This window comes from Scyliorhinus torazame, chromosome 6 (genome assembly GCF_047496885.1).
Source record: "Scyliorhinus torazame isolate Kashiwa2021f chromosome 6, sScyTor2.1, whole genome shotgun sequence".
NCBI lineage: Eukaryota > Metazoa > Chordata > Chondrichthyes > Carcharhiniformes > Scyliorhinidae > Scyliorhinus > Scyliorhinus torazame.
The window spans coordinates 199,207,988-199,225,036 of record NC_092712.1 but is presented as its reverse complement, the minus strand read 5'-3'; the positions used below and the strand labels follow the sequence as shown (position 1 = coordinate 199,225,036).

The following is a 17,049-nucleotide window of genomic DNA, read 5'->3' as shown; positions in this document are numbered from 1 at the left end:
GACCCTCCCGACATCTGCCCGCAACCCACCTGCGGGTCGCGACCCCGTGTTTGAAAATGACTGTTCTATTGAGTCCTGTTAACCACTTCCGTAAATGATTCAAGCATCTTGTATACAGCAAAGTGCCTATGCTGCCAAATATCTAATTAGATGATGGCATAACATGGGGTTTTAGCAATAGGGTTGCAATATGACATGAAGTGGATATTACCACATGATTTTCATGCCTCCGTTCAAGTTGAAAGGGCTTTAAGTATGGCTGGCAGCACGCAATTTCAGGGTTCCCGCTCCCGATTCACATTTCCAACAATCTGAAAAATATGGGCAATAAGCCCACATTAAGGAATTCCACCAATGCCAGCTGTATTATAGAGTAAGTATTCCGAGCCCCCCACCCCACCCTTCATTTTGGGTGTCGGATGGACCTGTTTTGTTAGAAGACTGGCTCACGGGATCTCAGAAGAATCATGAACCATGGAGGTTCACTACTCTTGAGTCGTGAAACTATATAACAAAAATTGGCATTCAACATTCCATTTGAAAGACGTCAGCCTCTTATCTTCTCATAAAGCTGTCAATCAATCTCAGGCAGTGAAGAAACCGTTAATCCATTTCACACCTCTTAATCTTGTCCAAATAAACACACAGGCATTTAAAAAGTTCAGGTTATCAAAAGATAATCAAGGTGATAATATTGCAAGGAGATAGTGCTCTCATTTGCCACTGAACAAACAGACCCCTGCTGAGCTGAGTCCATTAGCCATTCTAAGAACTTAACCAGGGAACCATAAAGAAGCATTATGGAACAGATGTCTGGACTTCTGCTCAATCTGCTTTTTTGCTACAGTTACCAGATGCCTTCATTATAAATACTTGACTAGATGGCCTAACAACCATGATTACACCTGGGCCAATGCCTCAGTAAACCGAGGCAAGCCTTTGAATCTTCCAGCCTCAGCATGGTTGAATGCCATTGCCTACCTCAGGCCTGTTCCAGATGAAGTGAGTCCATATCCAGCCCATGCTCGCCTCCTTGGTACAAAATAAGGTGGCAGACTCTCAAAGACAGGGGATTGTCAGGTCAGGAAATATCCCCCATTCCCCTCTCCTTGACAAAAATATCATACCCACACAATTCACTTATAGAACATAGAACATAGAAAAATACAGCACAGAACAGGCCCTTCGGCCCACGATGTTGTGCCGAATCTTTGTCCTAGATTAATCATAGATTATCATTTAATTTACAGTGCAGAAGGAGGCCATTCGGCCCATTGAGTCTGCACCGGCTCTTGGAAAGAGCACCCTACCCAAAGTCAACAGCTCCACCCAACACTAAGGGCAATTTTGGACACTAAGGGCAATTTATCATGGCCAATCCACCTAACCTGCACATCTTTGGACTGTGGGAGGAAACTGGAGCACCCGGAAGAAACCCACGCAGACACGGGGAGAACGTGCAGACTCCGCACAGACAGTGACCCAAGCCGGAATAGAACCTGGGACCCTGGAGCTGTGAAGCAATTGTGCTATCCACAATGCTACCGTGCTGCCCTGAAGAACAAATAAATCTACACTATATCATTTTACCGTAATCCATGTACCGATCCAATAGCTGCTTGAAGGTCCCTAATGTTTCCGACTCAACTACTTCCATAGGCAGTGCATTCCATGCCCCTACGACTCTCTGGGTAAAGAACCTACCTCTGACATCCCCCCTATATCTTCCACCATTCACCTTAAATTTATGTCCCCTTGTAATGGTTTGTTCCACCCGGGGAAAAGGTCTTTGACTGTCTACTCTATCTATTCCCCTGATCATCTTATAAACCTCTATCAAGTCGCTCCTCATCCTTTTCCGTTCTAATGAGAAAAGGCCTAGCACCCTCAACCTTTCCTCGTAAGACCTACTCTCCATTCCAGGCAACATCCTGGTTAATCTCCTTTGCACCTTTTCCAAAGCTTCCACATCCTTCCTAAAATGAGGTGACCAGAACACTGTACACAGTACTCCAAATGTGGCCTTACCAAAGTTTTGTACAGCTGCATCATCACCTCACGGCTCTTAAATTCAATCCCTCTGATAATGAACGCTAGCACACCATAGGCCTTCTTCACAGCTCTATCCACTTGAGTGGCAACTTTCAAAGATGTATGAACATAGACCCCAAGATCTCTCTGCTCCTCCACATTGCCAAGAACTCTACCGTTAACCCTGTATTCCGCATTCATTTTTGTCCTTCCAAAATGGACAACCTCACACTTTTCAGGGTTAAACTCCATCTGCCACTTCTCAGCCCAGCTCTGCATCCTTTCTATGTCTCTTTGCAGCCGACAACAGCCCTCCTCACTATCCACAACTCCACCAATCTTCGTATCGTCTGCAAATTTACTGACCCACCCTTCAACTCCCTCATCCAAGTCATTAATGAAAATCACAAACAGCAGAGGACCCAGAACTGATCCTTGCAGTACGCCACTGGTAACTGGGATCCAGGCTGAATATTTGCCATCCACCACCACTCTCTGACTTCTATCGGTTAGCCAGTTCGTTATCCAACTGGCCAAATTTCCCACTATCCCATGCCTCCTTACTTTCTGCAGAAGCCTACCATGGGGAACTTTATCAACTGCCTTACTAAAATCCATGTACACTACATCCACTGCTTTACCTTCATCCACATGCTTGGTCACCTCCTCAAAGAATTCAATAAGACTTGTAAGGCAAGACCTACCCCTCACAACTCCGTGCTGACTATCCCTAATCAAGCAGTGTCTTTCCAGATGCTCAGAAATCCTAACCTTCAGTACTCTTTCCATTACTTTGCTTATCACTCAAGTAAGACTAACTGGCCTGTAATTCCCATGGTTATCCCTAGTCCCTTTTTTGAACAAGGGCACGACATTCGTCACTCCCCAATCCCCTGGTACCACCCCTGTTGACAGTGAGGACGAAAAGATCATTGCCAACGGCTCTGCAATTTCATCTCTTGCTTCCCATAGAATCCTTGGATATATCCCGTCAGGCCCGGGGGACTTGTCTATCCTCAAGTTTTTCAAAATGCACAACACATCTTCCTTCCTAACAAGTATTTCCTCGAGCTTACCAGTCTGTTTCACACTGTCCTCTCCAACAATATGGCCCCTCTCATTTATAAATACAGAAGAAAAGTACTCGTTCAAGACCTCTCCTATCTCTCCAGACTCAATACACAATCTCCCGCTACTGTCCTTGATCGGACCTACCCTCGCTCTAGTCATTCTCATATGTCTCACATATGTGTAAAAGGCCTTGGGGCTTTCCTTGATCCTACCCGCCAAAGATTGTTCATGCCCTCTCTTAGCTCTCCTAATCCCTTTCTTCAGTTCCCTCCTGGCTATCTTGTATCCCTCCAATGCCCTGTCTGAACCTTGTTTCCCCAGCCTTACATAAGTCTCCTTTTTCCTCTTAACAAGACATTCAACCTCTCTTGTCAACCATGGTTCCCTCACTCGACCATCTCTTCCCTGCCTGACAGGGACATACATATCAAGGACACGTAGTACTTGTTCCTTGAACAAGTTCCACATTTCACTTGTGTCCTTCCCTGACAGCCTATGTTCCCAACTGATGCACTTCAATTCTTGTCTGACAACATCGTATTTACCCTTCCCCCAATTGTAAACCTTGCCCTGTTGCACGCACCTATCCCTCTCTATTACTAAAGTGAAAGTCACAGAATTGTGGTCACTATCTCCAAAATGCTCCCCCACTAACAAATCTATCACTTGCCCTGGTTCATTACCAAGTACTAAATCCAATATTGCCCCTCCTCTGGTCGGACAATCTACATACTGTGTTAGAAAAGCTTCCTGGACACACTGCACAAACACCACCCCATCCAAACTATTTGATCTAAAGAGTTTCCACTCAATGTTTGGGAAGTTAAAGTCACCCATGACTACTACCCTGTGACTTCTGCACCTTTCCAAAATCTGTTTCCCAATCTGTTCCTCCACATCTCTGCTACTATTGAGGGGCCTATAGAAAACTCCTAACAAGGTGACTGCTCCTTTCCTATTTCTGACTTCAACCCATACTACCTCAGTAGGCAGATCCTCCTCGAACTGCCTTTCTGCAGCTGTTATACTATCTCTAATTAACAATGCCACCCCCCCCACCTCTTTTACCACCCTCCCTAATCTTATTGAAACATCTATAACCAGGGACCTCCAACAACCATTTCTGCCCCTCTTCTATCCAAGTTTCTGTGATGGCCACCACATCGTAGTCCCAAGTACCGATCCATGCCTTAAGTTCACCCACCTTATTCCTGATGCTTCTTGCGTTGAAGTATACACACTTCAACCCATCTCCGTGCCTGCAAGTACTCTCCTTTGTCAGTGTTCCCTTCCCCACGGTCTCATTACACGCTTTGGCATCCTGAATATCGGCTACCTTAGTTGCTGGACTACAAATTTGGTTCCCATTCTCCTGCCAAATTAGTTTAAACCCTCCCGAAGAGTACTAGAAAACCTCCCTCCCAGGATATTGGTGCCCCTCTGGTTCAGATGCAACCCCTCCTGCTTGTACAGGTCCCACCTTCCCCAGAATGCGCTCCAATTATCCAAATAACTGAAGCCCTCCCTCCTACACCATTCCCGCAGCCACGTGTTCAGCTGCACTCTCTCCCTATTCCGAGCCTCGCTACCACGTGGCACCGGCAACAAACCAGAGATGACAACTCTGTCTGTCCTGTCTTTTAACTTCCAGCCCAACTCCCTGAACTCGTTTATTACCTCCACACCCCTTTTCCTACCTACGTCGTTGGTACCAATGTGCACCACGACTTCTGGCTGCTCCCCCTCCCCCGTAAGGATCCTGAAGACACGATCCGAGACATCCCTGGCCCTGGCACCCGGGAGGCAACATACCTTCCGGGAGTCTCGCTCGCGACCACAGAATCTCCTATCTATTCCCCTAACCATTGAATCTCCTACAATTATTGCTTTTCTATTCTCCCCCCTTCACTTCTGAGCCCCAGAGCCAGACTCAGTGCCAGAGACCTGGCCGCAAGGGCCTTCCCCCACCCGGTAGGTCATCACCCCCCCAACAGCATCCAAAACGGCATACTTGTTTTGAAGGGGAACGGCCACGAGGGATCCCTGCACTGTCTGCCTGTTTGTTTTCTTTCCCTTGACTGTAACCCAGCTATTCCTGTCCTGTACCTTGGGTGTGGTTACCTCCCTGTAACTCTTCTCTATCACCCCCTCTGCCTCCCAGATGATCCGAAGTTCATCCAGCTTCAGCTCCAGTTCCCTAACACGGTCTTTGAGGAGCTGGAGTTGGGTGCACTTCCCGCAGGTATAGTCAGCGGGGACACCGGTGGTATCCCTCACCACCCACATCCGACAGGAGGAGCATGAAACTGGCCTAGCCTCCATCCCCTCTTACCTTACAGAATATAGCTGCCCTGTGGACCAACTGGATCTCCGCCCTCCGACTCTGCTCCCAGTCAGCTGCACTCTCTGTAAACTCCTGGCTCTCTTCTCATTCTTTGCGGAAATGTAGGAAACAAAATGAAAGGAGCACCTTACTCCCTCCTCACCTAACTCCCTCAGTCACCAAACTCTCACTATAGCACTCAAATGCACCAAATTCAGCACTCCCTCAGTCACCAAACTCTCACTATCTGATCTTTTTGAAGCCAGATTGAAACACTTTAGTGAGATGAGGCAGGATTTGAATCTGGAGCACTTGGTTGGTTTTATACATGATCGACTACCCCTGATATACCAAGATGCATCTAGTAATCTCTTAGTTCGTTCTTGTTACAGAGATTAAGGCCTGGATATTTGCTGAGGCGAGTGGCAATTAGGGAAATGCAGAGTAGAGGGTAGTGGAAGGGGGGAGAACAGAGTTTCAGGCAGGAAACCCAAATATCTGGAAACGTTAGTCGAGATTCTATGATTCTATCAGCATCATTTGGCCCTGATTTGTTTCCCAAAAGCCAGTCTGATTGGCAGACTTGGCTGGTAGTTGGGTGGGGACCACCATGGAACAGACAGCAGAACCAGATACGTCTGGTCCCAGATTTGTGTTGGGAGACGGATGGAGGGCCGTTCCAATTCCAGACTGTGGAAAGAGAGATGATGGGCGGGATTCTCCGACCCCCTGACGGGTTGGAGAATCGGCAGGGGGCGGCGTGAATCCCGCCCCGCCGCTCCGACGCCGGCTACCAAATTCTCCGATGCCGTTTTTTTGGCAGGGGCGGGGATCACGTCACGCCCATCGGGGGCAGTTGGCAGTGGCCCCCTCGCCAATTCCCCTGGCCCCGATGGGCCGAGCGGCCGCCCGTTTTCGGCCGGTCCCGCCGGCGTGAAATTCACAAGGTCCATACCGGCGGGACCTGCCTCTGAGGGCGGTCCGCAGAGTCCTCGGGGTGGCGCCGGGGAATCCTGCCCTTGGTGGCCTGGCCCGCGATCAGGGCCCACCGATCTGCGGGCGGGCCTGTGCCATGGGGGCACTCTTTCCCTCCGCGCCGGCCTCTGTAAAGCTCTGCCATGGCCGGCGCGGAGAAGAAACCCCCTGCGCATGCGCAGGGATCACGACAGCAGTTCTGCACATGCGCCAACTCGCGCCGGCCGGCGGAGGCCCTTCCGCGCTGGTTGGCGTGGCGCCAAGCACTCCAGCGCCTGCCTAGTCCCCGGAAGTGCGGAGGATTCCACAACTTCCGGGCGGCCCGACGCCGGAGTGGTTCACGCCACTGTTTGGCGCCAGTACGGCCCGCCCCGCCGTTTGGGGAAGAATCCCGGCCGTGATCTCTGACCCGATGAGGCTTTCTATGGGGCGAGAGGGAGCTACCTGATAGGAAGGAGCTTGGGGTTGGAGCGAAACACCAATGCTTCTCTATCCCACAAGCAGTGCTATAAAGGCACTTGGCTTCCCCTTGAGAGCTATAATTGCCTCCTTTCAGCTCGCCATTTTTTCAAGGTCTGGCAGCCCCAGCAAGTGCTCACGCTCTTTTGAAAAACATGAACCTGACAGAAGGGCTTCTGTGGGCAGCCAAGGAACTGAGTAGCCATCTTTGCTCACAGGCAAAGAGCCCGAGTTTGCTGGGCTTGCCACCTCGATGCTCGGCGGGGGAGTAGGGGACCCTCCGCAGGGGTGGGGGTGAGGGAGGTGCTTGTGGGGGGCAACTGGGGGGGCAATCACCTGCAGCACCACCATGCCAATGCCTGGATCCCAACCTCATTCTGGGGCAACTCTTGTCCCTGCCCATCTGCCCCACCGATCACCCATAACCCCTACTGATTGCTGAGGACACTGGCTGCACGTTTGAAGGCTATCGCTAATAGGGAATTGGCAATCATGGGTAAGTGAGCACTTCACACATGTCAAGTAGATTCCTGTGGGTGGACGGGCCTTGTTGAATGTGGAGTCATTGCCTCGCATTCCAATTGCACGTTGATGCCTGGACACTGTGCCTGAACAATGTGTGAGGCAACACCACAGTAACAACGCAGCAGTCAACATCTGAACAGGTGATGTGACACAAGTTCCGGGGACATGTGCACGGCCGGAGGCTGGGTGAGCACCACGGGGGGGGGGGGGGCTGTCCCGTGCGCTGCCTGTGAGACGAGGCCTCAAGGGGGGGGAACTCGGGGGAGCTGGTGGCCGATGTCACCACTCCATGGGACGGGTCCGGGCTGGCAACCCCCTCCTCCCGATCGGTACCCATAGGCCCCTGGGGTTCACCTTGGAACCAGTAGGGCCAGCTGGTTCAAGCCCCGGCAGCCCCTGCATCATCTGGCTCTGTCAGCCTTTGCGGTTCCCCATGGTCCGCACTATGGTGTCGACACCCTCAGCAATGCTCCTCAGTGACTAGAACATGCTCTGCAGTGCCTCAGCCATGCCCAACTGTGTTTGGGACAAGCTTCGCAGCGCCTTGATTATGCCCATCTGAGAGAGGAACACGTCCCGTAGAACCTCATCAAGGTTGGCCTGGTACTGGGTGACATCCCCCAGCGAGTCAGACATTCTGCTGAGACCCTCAGCCATGGCCGTCACCGACTGCGTGACGCCTTGAACACCTTCACTCATGGTGCTGAATTGTGCACCAGGCTCTCCACTGCAGTCGCCACCCTAGCAGTGTTGGCCTCGGTGCCACTCATTGCCGGCGCCATCTCCTGTGCTCGTAGCCTCTGGGACTCCTCCAAGTGGCTGTGGATCTGCTGGACTGATGCTGACATCTCCCTCTGAATGTCTCGGCCGCTCCCTATCGTCTCCATCAGCTCCGGATAACCCACTTCCAGAGGCTCAGCATAAGACTGGGACCCAGCTGGGTCCTGGGATCCAGCAGACCTCCGACTGCTGTCTTGCCTGGGGGTTCCTGCCTCCACCTGATGTACATCAGCAGCAGTGTGGTGCTCACCAGATTGTGCCCCATGAGTCTGACCGGGTCTCTGTCTGTGCGGAGTCTGCACGTTCTCCCTGTGTGTGCATGGGTTTCCTCCGGGTGCTCCGGTTTCCTCCCACAGTCCAAAGATGTGCAGGAGTAGGTAGATTGGTCATGCTAAATTGCCCTTAGTGTCCAAAATTGCCCTTAGTGTTGGGTGGGGTTACTGGGTTATGGGGATAAGGTGGAGGTGTGGGCTTGGGTAGGGTGCTCTTTCCAAGAGCCGGTGCCACCTTCTGTACTGTAAATTCCACAAAAAGAAGGTGCGGGATTTACTGACCAACCCTGAAGCGGCCCACCTGTGGGATTTTCTAGTCCCACCATTGTCAATGGGATTTCCCCGTTGGGTCTGGAATATCCCGCCGGTGTGAATAGCCGGTAAATTCCACCCAAGAGTTCAAAGTGTGACTTTTGAGGGTGGAATTTTAACAAATGTAGCAAATTTGTAACAAATGATGCAACAGAACCATTGAAATGGTACAGCTTAGCAGAAATGGCCCACATACAGAGATACAGAGGGGGAGAGGGAAGAGCAATATGGCTGACCAAGTACAATCATTAGACTCACTTGTGACCCCTATATGCACTACCAAAGAACCAGGGAGAGAAGGAAAGCATGCAAAAACGATGCACGCCTTCCCAGGCAGCGACTACGTGCAACCACAAGAATTCAGGATCAGGGTCGAGATTCTCCGACCCCCCGCCGGGTCGGAGAATCGCCGGGGGCTGGCGTGAATCCCGCCTCCGCCGGTTGCCGAATTTTCCGGCACCGGATATTCGGCGGGGGCGAGCATCGCGCCGCGCCGGTTGGCGGTCCCCCATCGCGATTCTCCGGCCCGGATGGGCCGAGGTCCCGCTGCTAGAATGCCTGTCCCGCCGGCATAGATTAAACCACCTACCTTACTGGCGGCGCGGGCGGACTCCGGGTTCCTGGAGGAGGGCGCGGGGCGATCTGGACCCGGGGGGTGCCCCCACGGTGGCCTGGCCCGCGATCGGGGCCCACCGATCTGCGGGCAGGCCTGTGCCGTGGGGGCACTCTTTTCCTTCTGCCTTTGCCACGGTCTCCACCATGGCGGAGGCGGAAGAGCCTCCCTCCACAGCGCATGCGCGGGGATGCAGTGAGCGGCCGCTAACGCCCCCGCGCATGCACCGCCCGGAGATGTCATTTCCACACCAGCTGGCGGGGCACCAAAGGCCTTTTCCGCCAGCTGGCGGGGCGGAAATTAGTCCGGCGCAAGCGTAGCCCCTTAAGGTTGGGGCTCGGCCCCCCCATGATGCGGAGGATTCCGCACCTTTGGGACGGCGCGATGCCCGACTGATTTGCGCCGGTTTGGGCGCCAGTCGGCGCCGATACCGGAGAATTTCGCCCAAGATCTTTACACCATGTTCAGACATGCAATAGAACATGCATTAGCACGGTAGCATTGTGGATAGCACAATTGCTTCACAGCTCCAGGATCCCAGGTTCGATTCTGGCTTGGTTCACTGTCTGTGCGGAGTCTGCACATCCTCCCCGTGTGTGCGTGGGTTTCCTCCGGGTGCTCCGGTTTCCTCCCACAGTCCAAAGATGTGCAGGTTAGGTGGATTGGCCATGATAAATTGCCCTTAGTGTCCAAAATTGCCCTTAGTGTTGGGTGGGGTTACTGGGTTATGGGGATAGGGTGGAGGTGTGGACCTTGGGTAGGGTGCTCTTTCCAAGAGCCGGTGCAGACTCGCTGGGCCGAATGGCCTCCTTCTGCACTGTAAATTCTATGATCTCCCTCAACTCCAGCAATACCAGAGGCACCAACAACACATTGTTGCAGCCTTCCCTTAGATATCAGACCCATCTGTACCCTTGCAGGACACCCAGTCACAGATTCTGTAACCCCTGTTGTGTTGGGTGTTGCGCTATACAAACGAACCAACACGGTTGTCGATGGTACAACTCTGTTTTATTATTCTTGATAACATCTACTGTATACTTCTGGCTGTGGTTCCTACTTTACCAGTTAACCTGTGGACCCAACCCTGGCACTATCTTAGAGAGGCACTCAGCACATGGTCTATGTCTGAGTGGCACGCTGTGAGCTCTGTGCTCTGAGCTATCTCCTGCTGGAATCCACGGGAATTGTGGTGTTCCCCGTTTTATAGTGCGTGTGCTCTCACTGGTGATTAGCTGTGATGTTGTGTGTGTGTTGATTGGTCCGTTGATCTGTCCATTAGTGTGTGTGTGTGTTTGAACCATGATATGTTCATATGAATATAAACAACCCCATATGACAATAAGAAAACATGACGAGGAAAATTTACAGAACCCCAATTCTAAAAGAATATTTTACACATACCACAAGATGCAACAAAACCCACAGTACAGAATGATCATCATTCCACATATTTATACAGAGTGGGCCAACTAATATTCATACAATAGGTGCGGATTATAGTCATTGCAGTCAGTGCCGCCCAACAAACTAACCAAGGCAGGATTAACAAAAAAAGAAACCTACCAGGATCAGACCGTCTCAGCATATAAAGGACCAGGTCACATCCAGAGGCCCATGTTCCTCCAGTGCACACCCTCCACCAGATGACAAAGAAGAGAAGAGGCTGCTTGTTCAGACAAAGGCACTTCCCAACCAAAAGAGGGGCAACAGGATATCAACCACAGTACAGGACCTGGCCCAGACCTACACCCACGTGCACTTAGGAATCAGTGAACCAAGTGTACTCAAAACAAATCTCAAAACAGCCTCAGCCTCTCAGGATGTCCCGAATAAGTGCTTTTGAGAAGGGCTTTCCCAAGCACAAGAGAGCAATAGCACATCAGCCACAGTACCAGACCTGGCCTTGTCCAGAACCTTCTTGCACAGAGTCAGTACCCTTGGGATACCCAGAACACAGCAAGACATATCACCCAGTCGACCCTGCCCCTCACTACCTGCACCTGGGGCAGCGTACCAGCCCAACTGATGCTAGAAAAGTCACATCAACCTCAACAGAGGAGACCCCAATATCAACTACCGAAGAGAAGAAGAATCATCAAGACACCCATTCATTGAACATTTTGGGAGGGGGGGTTGATTCCCTCCTCCCTGACACGATAAGGGAAACTTTCCCCTTAACCTAATAGACTGAAACAGGACCCGTAAGGGCACACTGCTCACCCAGATAAGGAGAAGAAATTCCCCTAAAGGAGGAACGCACAAATTAACCAAAGGATGCTGGACACAGGCCAGCACTGTATGTCATTGCAAGGAGGATACTAAGGAATAGCAATGCCTACGCCACCCGCCGGCGGGGAAATCACAAGGCCCACCCAAGGGGAAAGCCCATGGTAGCCCCTACAGAAGGGCACCGGATGGAGGCTGTAGATCGTACCTCTGACATGGGTAGCACCAGTCACCGGTTACCCATGCCGGCAGGGACGGGGTCAGGGGTGCAGTGAGGAGGAGAATGGCTGAAGGTGGATGTGGGGAAGTAAGGGGGAGGGGCGGAGGTATATGCGGGAGCATGGAATGCAGAGCAGTCCAGGTTCACCGTGCAGCCCATTGGAGCTGGCTAGGCACGGGGATACATGCCATGTTAACATGCCTGCCTTTCACCCCTTGCAGAGAATGGATTTTCCTGAATCTAACCAGGAATGGTTGCTATCATTCTAGCTGCCGTATCCCTGGGGGATGCACTCAGGCTGTACAAGTAGGAGCTGATTGGGGGGTGCCCTGCAGCAGTGGAGCTTGTCCCAGAGGGACAGGAGATATCCGGGAGGATGGAGAGTCAGCCATCCAACGGGCCGCATCAGGCCTTGTATATAACAGCAGTGCCTTTCATTCGAGGACCTGCCAGACCGAGCATGTCATCGACGACTCCAGCTGAGCAGGGGGACTGTGCGGCATATCTGCCAGATCGAAGCGCACCTGGAACCACGGGGGTATGGAGGAGGACACCGGTTCAGAGTGGCTGTCAAAGTGATAGTCATGCTGAACCTTTTCACCACAGGGTCCTTCCAGGCGCCAAGTGGGAATCTGTCAGGGATCTTGTAGACCTCACAGATGCACAGGTACATCCGCGCCATCAAGGAGGCCCTATATGCCCGGTCGGCACAACATTTCAAATTCAACGTGAACCAAGCTCACCAGGATGCTTGAGTCGCGGGTTTGCTGGCAGCATCAGGATGCCCCAGGTCCAGGGTTTGATCATCAGAACGTATGTCCCCCTATGAGCACCGCCGCATGAGGGGCTGGTCTTCACGAACTAAAAGGGGTTCCACTCGATGAACTTACAGTTGGTGTGCGACCATGAGATGCACATTATGCACGCCTGCACCCCATACCCGGACAGTGTGCACAACGCCTTCATACTGGCACACTCGACGGTTCCCTTCACCTTCGAGGCACACCCCCGGGCGAGGGGTTAGTTCCTGGGCAACAGGAGTTATCTGCTGCATGGTCATGGCTGATGACACCTATCCGGAGACCACAGACCGACGCGGAGACCAGCCACAACGATGCCTATGCCACGGCCAGGGCCATGATCGGGCGGTGCATTGGCATCCTGAAGATGTAGTTCAGGTGCCTGGACCACTCTGGAGGGGCCCTCCAGTATAGCACTAGGACAGTCACCCACATCATGGTGGCCTGCTGCATCCTCCACAGCATCGCGCAGCAGAGGGGCAACATGCTGGAGGAGGAGGATGAACACCAGGCCTCGTCCGATGACGAGGATGCGAAGCAATGAAAATGATTACAGTTGTAACACTTACCTGGAAGCTCCATGTGTTCATTTCTGGAAAGAGAACAGCTGTGACCTGTATTCAAACCCCTCAGATCAGCTGCAAGCCATCCCTTAATTTCTGGTTAAAAGCAAATTGCTGCGGATGCTGGAATCTGAAGCAAAAACAGAAACTACTGGACAATCTGAGCAGGACAAAGTCATCCAGACTCGAGACGTTAGCTCCCTTTTCTCTCTGGGGTGGGGGGCGCGGCGGCGGGGGGTGGGGGGGGGGCGACGGCGCGGGGGGGTGGCCGGCGGCGCGGGGGTGGTGGCCGACGGCGCGGGGGGGGGGCGGCCGACGGCGCGGGGGGGGGGGGCGGCCGACGGCACGGGGGGTGACCGACGGCACGGGGCGGTGGCCGACGGCGTGGGGGGGTGGCTGGCGGCGCCGGGGGGGTGGCCGACGGCACGGAGGGGTGGCTGACGGTGCGGGGGGGTGGGGGAGTGACCGCGGCGCCGGGGGGTGGGGGGGGGGGGGGGGCGTGTGGTACTTAGCTATTGGGCCGGCCGACCGACAGTGGTACTTAGCTATTGGGCCATCCGTTCAGAATAGCAGCCCGATGGTGGGTTTCCCTAGGGAATCCCTCGTATTCCTCGCCATGCATAAATATGGGTTTGGGTTAGGGTTAGGGTTAGGGTTAAATAAATATGCATGGCGTGGAACGCTGAATTGCTCAGTGATTTGCACTCCCAGCTTGAGCCAAATCAGGTGAAAATCGGCTCCGGCAGGACAATTTAGTCGCCCAAGTGCACAATTGCGGCCAGTAGGTCTTTCAAAGTAAGTCCCAGTAAGCAGCACTAGTCAATTTGAATGCATGTTCATTGTGGCATCAGAGGTCTATTTTAAATGACATTTATTACTCTCACTAAAGTGCAGCAAAACATACTTTGTCGCAGCGGAGGATTTAGAAATGACTAAATGTGGTGTAAGTACCAAAGGTGAGAATTTTATTTCCAGGGAAACAAACAAAAATTAAAGTATTATAGTATTTGAAACTTTTAAACCAAAAATATGGCATGTAAAGAAGTTTTGAAAAAGGTTTTCTAATGTCCCATTTTCCTTTCCTTTTATGTAGGATATGATGTTCCAGCTGCTTCGTGGACTAGACTTCCTTCATTCACATCGTGTCGTTCATCGAGACTTGAAGCCCCAAAATATACTTGTAACCAGCAACGGCCAAATAAAGCTGGCTGATTTTGGCTTGGCACGCATCTATAGTTTTCAGATGGCACTTACCTCAGTGGTAAGTTCCTGAATAATTCCTATGAGAATACCTTGCAACCAATGGAAGGGCATTAACGTTTTATCTTCCAGGTCGGTTTCAAGTGGGGGGAAAGGTAGTGTTCCTTCCGATGGACCAAATTGCCTGCCTTGAAACGGTTCATAAAAGGGACGAAACTCAATAAATTCCTTTTAAAGTAATTAGATACTTTTTGTCCCCGTATGTTCTGTAATTTATTTTCTGAGCTAATTCTGTATCTTCATATCAGGCAACTTGGCATTCAAGTATCTTTGGTTGTCTGGCTGTGCTTGGTTGAAATGAAATGAAAATTGCTCATTGTCACATGTAGGCTTCAAATGAAGTTACTGTGAAAAGAAGGCCCATATAAGAGAAAGAACCCATAATTCCAAGTAGAAGAACAGGCTAAGGCAACCCAGATGGCATGTACTGATTAATTCAATTCATTATGACCACTGGCAACATTTTCTCATATGGATGTGTAAATATTTTAACAATTTGGTGACTTTTCTTCATTTTGGAACCAAAAGCAAGCTCTGCCCAGCACTTGTTCTCCGTACATACGATTTCATTAGCTGTGTTCTTTCCCTGGTAAATATTATTCATTAAGTCGGGGAAAGACTGTGCATGATGCTATCGTGAGCTTAATGTATTCATATTAAATTTCTTTGGGTTAACACTTCAAATCAACTTGTAAACATTTATGCTTTTCACGGCATGTGCACATGTCTGGCTCGGCCAGCATTTGTTGCTCATTGCCAGTTGCACTGGGGAAGGTGGTGCTGAACCGTATTCTTGAACTGCTGCAAGTAGATGTACATCCACAGTGTTGTTAGGAAAAGAGTTCCAGGATTTTGGCCCAGCGACAGTGAAAGATCAATGATGCAGGGTGGAATTTTCCCCCAAAATGGCAAAGTGTCAGGGTCTGACTGAAAGCTGCCGAGAAACATGTTGTGTTGGGTAAGCTGGGTCTGCGAGGACTGCGTTTACTGTCGCAGAGAGAGAGACAGGCTTCCAACACTTGCAGAAATGCAACTCTATTTTATTAAACTCTTAACTATTAAACATGCTTGAACTGTGGGGTGACACTATGCTCAGTTGACTGGAGACTTGAGGCTAACCTGACCAGACTATCTTACTACCACATGGTGGATGTTCTAGTTGTTGCTCACAGGCTCTGACTGTCTCAGAGGCTGCATGCCAAGAGAGCGGGAAAACTAGTGCCCGCTGGTTATATAGTGGCCGTGTCCTGTCTGGTGATTGGCTGCTGTGTTCTGTATGTTCATTGGTCATCCTTTGTGCCACTCACTGTCTGTCTGTGCACCATCATATACTTGTGTGTATATTATGACAAAACACAGCGGAGTTTTCAGACCAGATTCTCCAGCTCTTAGTCCAAAAAATCTGCGGGCCCAGTGTGCGCCATCACTCTGGGAGGGCCGGGGCCTGTTGGAGCTGACAAGGCTGGCTCCACAGAGATCAAAGATGGTACCCTGGAGACTTCTAATGGCGGCCATGCAGTGCGTGGTTGCACACAGGGCGGCTCCTGCTTGCAGACTTTGATTTGGCCCCTTTCACCCGAATTTTGGGGAATTTCAGTAGACATTTTGTGCAGAGAGTAGTGGGGGATAAGTTCTCCCCCAGATGGGCATGTCTACGGGTTACCAAACCCGACAGAAGACAGTGAGAGCCCTGGCTAAAGAGTTGGAGAAGATTTGTGGCGCAGTATAAATTATAAAAATGGCAGAGGGTCGTCGATGATTGGAAAGCTGCAAATGGAGTAGTTGATGAACTTCATTCAGGTCGAATTTCGGCAACGACGTAAGGAAATGCAGAACGACTGGTCTAAGGCAATTGAGGGGGCAGTGACATGTCCCCACGCGACCTTGGAATGGGTGGAGAAGAGCCTCGAAGTGCAGGGGGGCGACAATTCAAGAGGTGGAGAAGGTGGTGTCTGACCAGAGTGATCGGTTTGTGTCGTTGGAGGCGGTGATGGCAATCCTGGGGGCCATGTGTAAGATGCTGTGCGCGAAGGTGGAGGATCAGGAAAATAGGTCCAGGCGGCAAAATTCTGCGGATTGTGGGCCTTCCGGAGGAATAATAATAGCTTATTGTCACAAGTAGGCTTCAATGAAATTACTGTGAAAAGCTCCTAGTCGCCACATTCCGGCTCCTGTTCAGGGAGGCTGGTACGGGAATTGAACCTGCGCTGCTGGTCTTGTTCTGCATTACAAGCCAGCTGTCTTAGCCCAGTGTGCTAAACCCCTTCAGGTATGAAGGCACTGCTGATATTCGAACTCAGGATTTCCTGTTTACTAGACAGGCGCTTTTAACCATCTAAGCCACAGCGCCAATCTAAGTGGAGGGAACGAGTGCAACGGACTATGTTGCGAGGATGCTGGCCATGTTGGTAGAAGAGAAGGTGCTGGACAAGGCCCTAGAGGTGAATCGGGCTCATAGGTCACTGAGGCAGAGGCCAAGAGCTGGGGAGCTGCCACAGGCGGTGACTGTGTGTACGCACAAGTTCCAGGACGCGGCAGGATTGTGAATGGGAAGGAAACTGAATCTGGATCTTTCTGGACATTGGAGCGGAGTTGACCAGGAGACGGGCGGGTTCA

The 17,049-nt window shown here is 51.5% G+C and overlaps 1 protein-coding gene and 1 non-coding gene across 6 annotated transcripts in view; one reads left to right on the top strand and one right to left on the bottom strand.

Annotated features, from left to right (window-relative positions):
* Positions 1–17,049, top strand: part of cdk6 (cyclin dependent kinase 6) — a 387,685-nt gene that overhangs the window by 153,310 nt on the left and 217,326 nt on the right. For all 5 annotated transcript variants that reach the window (XM_072509294.1, XM_072509295.1, XM_072509296.1 and 2 more), the window contains exon 4: positions 14,267–14,434. In XM_072509294.1, coding sequence (XP_072365395.1) covers positions 14,267–14,434 — 168 coding nt within the window. The remainder of the gene's footprint in view (positions 1–14,266; positions 14,435–17,049) is intronic.
* Positions 16,709–16,783, bottom strand: trnat-agu (transfer RNA threonine (anticodon AGU)). The gene has a single exon. It is a non-coding gene; the product is annotated as a tRNA-Thr (tRNA).